Raw genomic sequence first — 10,511 nt, 5'->3', positions numbered from 1 at the left:
GCGGACACGGGGAGAACATGCAAACTCCGCACAGAAAGGCCCTCGCCGGCCACGGGGCTCGAACCCGAACCTTCTTGCTGTGAGGTGACAGCGCTAACCACTACACCACCATGCTGCCCCTTATTACAATATCAATAGACATTTTACATTTTGGTTCGAGGATTTTCATGTGGTTACAATGTCAATTGTCAGTTGACATTTACTGGTGAACTACAAAACTAGAAATTAATACAAACAACAACAACGAATAATTAACAAAATGTGAGCTATGAAAATACTTAGAAAGTGGGTAGAAAGTGGAACAAAAGATTTTCTGACACAGGTTAAACATCATCAGTTCATTTGTTTACAAACATTAGAATTACTTCCTCAGTTACGTAAGCATCGATATATTTATATAAAAGATATTTTGTACTAAATATAAGTCTGTGTAAAATACATTTTAAATAAAACTATGATTTGTTAACTTAATACCACACATCTCATCTCATTATCTCTAGCTGCTTTATCCTTCTACAGGGTCGCAGGCAAGCTGGAGCCTATCCCAGCTGACTATGGGCGAAAGGCGGGGTACACCCTGGACAAGTCGCCAGGTCATCACAGGGCTGACACATAGACACAGACAACCATTCACACCTACGGTCAATTTAGAGTCACCAGTTAACCTAACCTGCATGTCTTTGGACTGTGGGGGAAACCGGAGCACCCGGAGGAAACCCACGCAGACACGGGGAGAACATGCAAACTCCGCACAGAAAGGCCCTCGCCGGCCCCGGGGCTCGAACCCAGGACCTTCTTGCTGTGAGGCGATAGCGCTAACCACTACACCACCGTGCTGCCTAATACCACATATTGATTTTTTAAAAATAAATAATCATTTGGCTGTTGATAATTGTGGAACGGTGTTGATAACTGTGGACAAAGGCGTCAATAATTGTGGAACATGATCTAATACGCTAAGTAATCGGGAATAAACTTTTTTTTTTCCAGTGGAAGTTTGCGTAATTATTCATGCACAATTTATGTATTGAAAGTCTTTTCTACTTTTGCAATTGCCAAAAGATTGTTAAGGTGTTGATATTGTAGCTGCTAATGTATATATATATTTTTACACAGCGTCCTCCACAATTATTGGCACCCCTCGTTAAGATATGTTCTTAGGCTTCTAATAAATTATTTTTTTTAATAATATAGGACAACAATGCAAAAAAAGAGAAAAATCCAAACTTTAATTCAAGTGCATTTATTCGGTGGGGGAAAAAAAATCCCACATTAAGAACTAATTCTTTTACATAAAATCATGTGTGCCACAATTATTGGCACCCTTGATACTTTGTACAACTCCCTTTTGCCAACAAGACAGCACTTAACATTCTCCGATAACATTTCACAAGATGGGAGAATACAGAGAGAGGGATATTTGACCATTTCTCTTTGCACAATCTCTCTAAATCATCCAGAGTCCTGGGTCCTCTCCTATGCACTCTCCTCTTCAGCTCACCCCACAAGTTTTCAATTGGGTTGAGGTCTGGGGACTGAGATGGCCATGGGAGGAGCTTGATTTTGTGTCTGGTGAACCATTTTTGTGTAGATTTGGCCACATTTAGGGTCGTTATCTTGCTGAAAGACCCAGTGATGACCCATCTTCAGCTTTTGGGCAGAGGCCACCAGATTTTGATTTAAAATGTCCTGGTATTTCAAAGAGTTCATGATGCCATGCACCCTAACAAGGTTCCCGGGGCCTTTGGAAGAGAAACAGGCCCACAGCATCACCGATCCTCCCCCATACTTCACAGGTGCTTTTCTGCATACTCATCTTTTGTGATGTATTAGAGTGTTTGTTGCCAAAAAGTTCTATCTCGGTCTCATCTGACCAAAGCACACGGTCCCAGTTGAAGTCCCAGTACCGCTTAGTGAATTCCAGACGTTTACGTTTATGCTTGTAAGTGAAAAAAGGCTTTTTCCGTGCATGCCTCCCAAACAGCTTGTTGGCATGTAGATAGTGCCTGATGGTTGTTATGGAGACTTTGTGACCCCATGATGCTACTCTTTGATGCAATTCTCTAACAGTGGGCTTTGGAGAACTTTTTACTTCTCTTACCATCCTCCTCACTGTGTGTGGTGGCAAGATAAACTTGCATCTTTGTCCAGGCTTGTTTGCCACTGTTCCAGTTGTTTTAAACTTCTTGATGATTCCTCTGACTGTAGATACGGGCCGGTGTAGGTGAGCGGCTATTTTCTTGTAGCCCTTGCCTAACTTATGAAGGTCGACACACATCTGCCTTACTTGAATGGTGTGTTCTCTTGTCTTTCCCATGTTGAAGAGTGGATAAGAGAAATAGGCCTCTGTGTCACATCATATTTATACCCCAGGGAAACAGGATGTGATGAATTACTAATTAAAGGTTCCTAGATACTCTGATCAACTTTACAAACTACAGTAGAAATGACAGAAATGCTTCAATTACATTTATTTTCTAGTCTAGGAATTGTTATGGGTGTCAATAATTGTGGAACAGGTGATTTTATGGAAAATATTTCTTAGTCAGGGATTTTTTTTAATTCACAGGAGTTAAGGGTTACATTTTTCTACAATTTTCAATGTGAGATTATGCTTCTGCAATAAAAATTTAATTTATTTTAAGGCTTTTAACACATCTTAACCAGGGGTGCCAATAATTGTGGAGGGCGCTCAGAGACTGAATTGGAAAAGGAAAAAAAACTAACAATGAAGAGGAGCGCTATAAATATTTGTAAGGAATGTAGGTAAAGTTGAGAAAATATGAGGAGGTAATGATGGGGGTGAAAAGTCAGGAAATACTTTTCTTGGGGCAAATTTGATCGGATACGATAGTTCATCTCATCTCATCTCATCTCATCTCATTATCTCTAGCCGCTTTATCCTGTTCTACAGGGTCGCAGGCAAGCTGGAGCCTATCCCAGCTGACTACGAGCAAAAGGCGGGGTACACCCTGGACAAATCGTCAGGTCATCACAGGGCTGATACACAGACACAGACAACCATTCACACTCACATTCCCACCTACGGTCAATTTAGAGCCACCAGTTAACCTAACCTGCATGTCTTTGGACTGTGGGGGAAACCGGAGCACCCGGAGGAAACCCACGCGGACACGGGGAGAACATGCAAACTCCACACAGAAAGGCCCTCGCTGGCCACAGGGCTTGAACCCGGACCTTCTTGCTGTGAGGTGACAGCGCTAACCACTACACCACCGTGCCGCCCGGATACGATAGCTGAACTCATAAATTAAGCCTACATGATAGGTGTGTTAAAATGGCTCGCTGTTTCTTAATTCTGTAAATTCTGGCTTGGGCTATGTGACACTGCCACCTACTGGACACTCAATTAATACTTTCACTTGATGCCACGGAAGTATCCAAAAATAATTATCATGTATTCAAAATAATGTGTTTATTACTTGTTTTTCTTGCAATAAAGTCAATCAAATTTAATTTCTGCAACAAACCAGTTGTAGACAGGTGATAAATAAATCTGAACTCGTTTTATTGAACAAATAATATGTTTCACATGTGAGGGTTATTTTGGTCTTAGTATGCTCATCTTTTGTTTCAAAAAACATTTATTTATTTCTCCTCATATATTCAAATTCAAGATATTTGCCGTTAATTTATGTAATATTGTCACAAATCATTGCACAAAACATACGAAATACACAAACAAAGCAACAAAACAACCATCAGAGGGAGCCGTTAACTTCCTGTATTGTGGGCGCGGCTTTAAAACGTTTAAACCGATTCTAAAAGATCTGATAGGCTGTATTTTGTTTGCCCATCCGTGATTGGACCAGCGAATGGGGTTCTGTGATGTGATTGGCTACCACATCATCCTCAAATTCAAAAAGCATCTAATTGTCTAAGGAGCGTGTGGTTGTAATAGTCGAGGTGGATTTAACGTTGGAGTGTTATTATGGTTTGTTTGAGGGAGTAATCGAGAACATGTCCAATACGCTGGCGCCAGCGGGTTTCTTTGATATCAGTCCATCAGGTAATCCTCGGACAAACGGACACGGCAAAGAAAACAATGTCCTGGTTCCAGTTCTCAGCTTGGTTCAGTTTTCTAGGTCTCCTTTCGTGACTTTCGGGACGGTAAAGTTGGAGTCATCCAAATTCTTACCTCTATGCATTGAAAACCCAAATGAGGACGCAGCCATTACTGTGATTGTGGATAAAATCCCTTCTTCTCGAGGCTTCTCAGTTGATCAAACGGCCTTCATAATCCCGGTGAGTATAATTTGTGCTTGGTAAATTAGTAGTTTGCTAAACGGTAATTAATTATACGGTAAAAGGTTTCAAAGTGCATGAGCCATTCCACCGAATCGGTGCCATTTCCGTCCTTAGAAAATTATATGTATAAATGCACATAATGTACTTTAAAATACATTTCCTATTACGCAGAATGTCCTGTACATTGGTCTGATTTCAAATTTAAGAGAGATATAATTGTAAGGATTAATAAAAACTACCTAAAACACTGAAAAATAGCATGTTACGTGTCCCCGCACTCTATGCTTAACTATTTTATATATATATATATATATATATATATATATATATATATATATATATATATATATATAATTAAAATCCTTCAGAAACTGTATTTCTTTTGCACTGTTGTGACTCCATATCCTGTCCATGGTTTAAATATATTTTTTCATAAGAAAGCCGCAATATCTTTAGTTAAAATACACATTTTAGTCATGTCCCTGGGTTTTCACTCAGTCCTGTTACCCAAACATATTACCCCATTTGACAAATTTGGAACATTCCATAAATCACATGCTCAACAGAAAGTTACATCAGTTGTGTCTTCTGAAGGCCATGGGAAGACCAAAAGTTAGTTCTCTCATTTACTTTTCTGTATATTTGATGATTTTTTTTTTTTTAACTTTGACTGATAAGGTCAATGTCAACATACCGTCCTGTTACTTAAATTATTTCTTAGATATTTATTTTAAAAATACAGATTTTTGGTAAATCACTAGAATGTGCTAAGTGTGGTCATGCTATTAGCGATGATGCCATGTGGCTTAATTCCATGTATTAGCTAATCCTAGGCTAAAAACTCAGTCCTGTTACTCATATAAAGAGTATGCAGCCATCTTTGACTTCCAAACCTTGTAAAAAAAAATAATGTAGCCTGAGGTTGACCAATACACATTTTGAATAGTTAAATGTGTTGTTATAACCAGTGTTGAAAAGATATATAACAAATTAAGTTTAATTTGGGAGTGGTACAACAAGCAAATGGCACCCATTCGGTGGAATGTCCCGCATGCATCTTGATCTCTATGGTTTTAAAGGATATGGGACATGGATTTTTTTCTGGGCATAATTATGTATAAAGGACATAAGAAATGCCATCTAAATCACTGCAGGGTGTCAAAAATGTGAAAATCATCACATTTATTCAAGTTTTTTTTATACATCAGCGTAAAACAAGGATTCGTTAATGAGCTAGGCGGTCACGTGACCCGTGACGTAACAAACTTTCCAAGGAGCCAGCGCTTGGGAATCTAAAGTAAACAGGTTACTGAAATGGACACCATCGACAGTGACATTCCCGATGTTTCACAGAGATGTGAAGTTAGACCTTATCAATTTGAACCGATAGCTGGAAATTCACATGAACATGGATCTTATCTTTACTCTGATGGGTCAGATGATTGAGAGTGAGGGTTAATTCAGTCCCCATGAAACTGAAAGCGGTCGGCTCGATAACACTTCCTGGTAAGTTAAAAACAATTCTGCTCAAAGGCTAATCTGTTGAAAGAAGTATTATTTTTGTATCATACATTGAAAGTTCATCATAGATCTAGCTAAAGTCCGTTGCAAGCTATTTTTTTTTGCTGATATTTTTCGAGATTGATTGATTGATTGATTGATTGATTGAGATACAATGCTTCCAGAGTGCTTCAAAATGGCGAAACGCCATCACACAGCCAACAACACTACGCCGTTTGGCGAAAGAGATGAAAATTAAGAAAAGTTAAACAAACTTACCAACATAACATTTATTTAAATGTCCATTAATGTTACAGGATTTCTTGACTGTCTCTACAGTTGTAGGAATGTTAGGCCCTGTATATTATGGCGCTATCACTGCCTCCATGAACCCGGCTATACGGCCTATTGTCCTCACCGATGTTTGTCGGAATCCGCATAGTTGCTAATAATAGTTGCTAAATAATCAATAATTGATGCACCCAAAATTATAATACTAATCCTTACCTCGGCTTTCAGACGCTTAGCGAATGCACCTCGTGGTGGCCGTAGCACTTCTGGTTTCACTCCGCCGTCTTGTTCCTGAATTGGGACGTTGGGAACGGCTCCATCTTTAAGTAGCCTCTTAAATTTGGCTTGGCAATTAATTTCGTTCAGTACCTGAGTATTAAAGTTGAAATAATCCTCTGTGAAATGGTCCGAACACAGTTTGTGGGAAACAGTAGGTGGGCAATTCCATGTAAATGTCAACCCCACCATGCAAAAATAAAGCAATATGTAATACATCAAAACCACTCCCAGAGCTATCACCTAGGCCTGTATTTTACAGATGTGAATAAGTTGAACCAATTTGTAACCAACCTAATATGTCACTGTCAGTCTTTCTTATAATGTAAACCCCAAGCTAAAATCAACTTTGATCATGTACAATTCTATATTATTGCCACAAGCCACAGAAATGTACGCTAAAATCCACAAAACAGCAAAACAATAGCCATCCTAAATATTATTTAAGAGCTTTGATAGTTTTAGCTGATATTTAGAGAGTTTTTCAAAGGGTTATGGTGGTTAAATTGCTGATTTTCTAAACATATGCCATGTCTATTTCAGACGCGTCACATCCATAACGGAATTTCGTCACATCCATAACGCTGACTTTTCCTTCCGAAACTCTGCATGAAATACAAAATATTTTAAACAAAGATTTTTTAATATTCACCTTGGACCCCTCTATCAAATGGATATCTCCATTTCGACATTAGGTTTACGATTTCAGAGTTTAATAAAAATGTACAGTCACCCAAGAAAAGTGATACTTTTTCTGTCACATCCATAACGCATCTTTTATTGGCATTTTCTGGCATGCCCTAGATATACTATGGGAATTGTTCTTGTTCTATCACTTCTCCAGTATGGTACAGCCTTAAAATATGCAACACCTGTTTAAATACTGGGAGACAATAAAACATGCACTGGGTCATTTGTTGCCATTTTGAGTTCAAGTGTCACGTCCATAACGCTGGAATTGCCCAGGTGCAAAGTTTTTTCTACGGCAGTAGTGAGCCCACACTTTCCTCAGCTTCGGGTCCTTGGGGAATGCAAAAAAACTTACTCCAGGGCATTTCTCATTGGAATTATTGCAACCATAAGCAGCACAATACACCATGATGTCCAATGTACTTCAAAGACTATAAAAACAATTTTCTTGGCATCCACTTCTCCATTCATCTACCCGCTTGTGCTGTGCCCGAAAGTTTTTGTGACGTATGATCACGTGACAGCAGCTCTTCCGGTTGTAGAAAATGCATATCGGAAGTCGAGCAGAAATGCCATATAATCATATCAATGCCATATAGAAATGCCATATAATCATTCAATATAACGATTTTGCTGAATTTAATAGATTTTGTATCTGGGCAATTCCATGTAAATGTCAACCTCACCATGCAAAAATAAAGCAACATGTAATACATCAAAACCACTCCCAGAGATCTCACCTAGGCCTGTATTTTACAGATGTGAATAAGTTGAACCAATTTGTAACCAACCTAATATGTCACTGTCAGTCTCTCTTTCTTATAATGTAAACCCCAAGCTAAAATCAACTTTGATCATGTACAATTCTGTATTATTGCCACAAGCCACAGAAATGTATGCTAAAATCCACAAAACAGCAAAACAATAGCCATCCTAAATATTATTTAAGAACTTTGATAGTTTTAGCTGATATTTAGAGAGTTTTTCAAAGGGTTATGGTGGTTAAATTGCTGATTTTCTAAACATACGCCATGTCTATTTCAGACGCGTCACATCCATAACGGAATTTCGTCACATCCATAACGCTGACTTTTCCTTCCGAAACTCTGCATGAAATACAAAATATTTTAAACAAAGATTTTTTAATATTCACCTTGGACCCCTCTATCAAACGGATATCTCCATTTCGACATTAGGTTTACAATTTCACAGAGTTTGATAAAAATGTACAGTCACCCAAGAAAAGTGATACTTTTTCTGTCACATCCATAACGCATCTTTTATTGGCATTTTCTGGCATGCCCTAGATGTACTATGGGAATTGTTCTTGTTCTATCACTTCTCCAGTATGGTACAGCCTTAAAATATGCAACACCTGTTTAAATACTGGGAGACAATAAAACATGCACTGGGTCATTTGTTGCCATTTTGAGTTCAAGTGTCACGTCCATAACGCTGGAATTGCTCATTTGTTGATGCAATTAATTCATATTTTTAATGGAAAGAAACTGATATAGCGTGCATTTTTCATGTCCCATATCCTTTAATCCATTGGGCCGGCACACACATCCCCAGGCATGAGAAGTGGTCTTGTGTGTTACTCTTCTCTTAAAGGAACAGTCCACCGTACTTCCATAATGAAATATGCTCTTATCTGAATTGAGACGAGCTGCTCCGTACCTCTCCGAGCTTTGCGCGACCTCCCAGTCAGTCAGACGCGCTGTCACTCCTGTTAGCAATGTAGCTAGGCTCAGCATGGCCAATGGTATTTTTTTGGGGCTGTAGTTAGATGTGACCAAACTCTCGGAAAGCCATTTAGTGCAAAAAACTAAACATTCCAGGCGCTTGCATTTGTGTGGTTTGCCACAAAAAAAAATAATATACGGAAGCAATAGAAAGAAAGTGCAATAAATTGAATATATTAATCCATTAATTAATTGATAAAGTTATCAGTTCTAAGTTAATCATTCTCAGAATTTCATCGAAATCCACCCATGGAGCCTGTCCCAGCTGACTACGGGCGAAAGGCGGGGCACACCCTGGACAAGTCGCCAGGTCATCACAGGGCTAGTACGTGTGAAATACATTAGCAGCCAGAAGAATATGACTTTTGAATGAGACTTATTTTCTAAGGGAATCTCGACATTTTCCAAGTGCTAGAACACTGAAATTGACAATAATGGAGATTATCTAGAATAATTAAATGTTTGTGACACCTATTTGAAATAAACAGTGCAAAATAATAAAAAAAAAGCTATGGTTTTGATTTGACCCATCCTCTGTCTTCATCGTTGATCACAGATCACTTTCATAAGTGTAAAATCACTTTCATACATACACTTTCGTTTTTACACTTTTCACAGCTAATGCCACAAATGTTTATATTGCAAATAACTGATGAAAATATATATTAACTATTTTAAAAATAAAATGTTGAATCGTCCAGGTATGCACTCAGTGTCCAGCATTAGTCAATGTGACCCATTAATAGTACATTGGTTTCCAAATATCGAATCGGACACCAGCATCAGTGAAACTTGCCAATGAGTTTTGCCTCAGAGGTCTAACTTGGTAACTTGCTTTGTACAATGAAAAGCTAGTCTGTACGAATACACTAGTCCACTCATGATATTGCAGATCTAAATGGTTAAAAAGAGCCTTTTTGATTTTCATAATTTTTAGTTTTCATAATTTATGTATAACATGTATTTTGTGTGTACTTGATCTCTCAAAGTATGTGACCTCTCTCTCTCTCTCTCTCTCTCTCTCTCTCTCTCTCTGTATGTGTGTCCGTCTCAGAAACTGGTCTCTCATTTGAGACATTATGGTCAAAAAAATAAATTTTCCAATTTTTTTTTTTTTTGCATTTACCTAACACTCAATGTTTGTCATGCTTAATAAGAATAAAGATAGTATCTTGCTTTATCTGGCCTTCACTGTGGGAAATTTATTTTTTTTTTAATTACAACTCAAATGCTTTTGCAAAATTGATTTACATATAAAATAACTACATCATGAAGAATTAAAGCCCCTCTTTCACAGATGAGTGAAAATATTGAATAAATTTCCTCTTTTTGATTGCTTAGGTTAAAAATGCCAAGTTATGATGACTGAATTGATTATTCACTTAAATATGAATAATATGATACATTTTGGGGATTTGGTACGGCGAAATAGGACACAATGGAAAAATCAAGAACACACCAGAAAGATGAGAATAACGGTGCTGGTAAAAGAACAGCGACTGTACCGGCTGAAGGTCGCGCGGGTCTCTGCTGCGGCGCGTGAGCATTGGGACATCACTACTGCACCGGATGGAGCGGGGGCGGGGCAAAATGACTGGCCGTAGATTCTATCCAAAAGTTCGATCTAAATTGACTGGTTGCAAAATATTGGCCAAAAATACGCAAACACTACGAAATATGAAAGTAAGGTGAAAAAGAAACATTCTATTGCCTTGTACTGCAAGACTAAAACAAAATAAA

General features: G+C 38.3%; 1 protein-coding gene across 1 annotated transcript in view; it reads left to right on the top strand.

Annotated features, from left to right (window-relative positions):
- Nucleotides 1-3,887: 3,887 nt before the first annotated feature.
- The window catches only part of aspm (assembly factor for spindle microtubules), a 71,326-nt gene continuing 64,702 nt past the window's right edge, over nt 3,888-10,511 (top strand). Inside the window, exon 1 of the mRNA XM_060941831.1 lies at nt 3,888-4,266. Within this exon, the coding sequence (XP_060797814.1) occupies nt 3,982-4,266 (285 nt within the window). The 5' untranslated portion in view covers nt 3,888-3,981. The remainder of the gene's footprint in view (nt 4,267-10,511) is intronic.

This window comes from Neoarius graeffei, chromosome 15 (genome assembly GCF_027579695.1).
Source record: "Neoarius graeffei isolate fNeoGra1 chromosome 15, fNeoGra1.pri, whole genome shotgun sequence".
In the NCBI taxonomy this organism is placed as follows: domain Eukaryota; kingdom Metazoa; phylum Chordata; class Actinopteri; order Siluriformes; family Ariidae; genus Neoarius; species Neoarius graeffei.
This window is presented reverse-complemented; position numbering and strand designations above follow the sequence as displayed.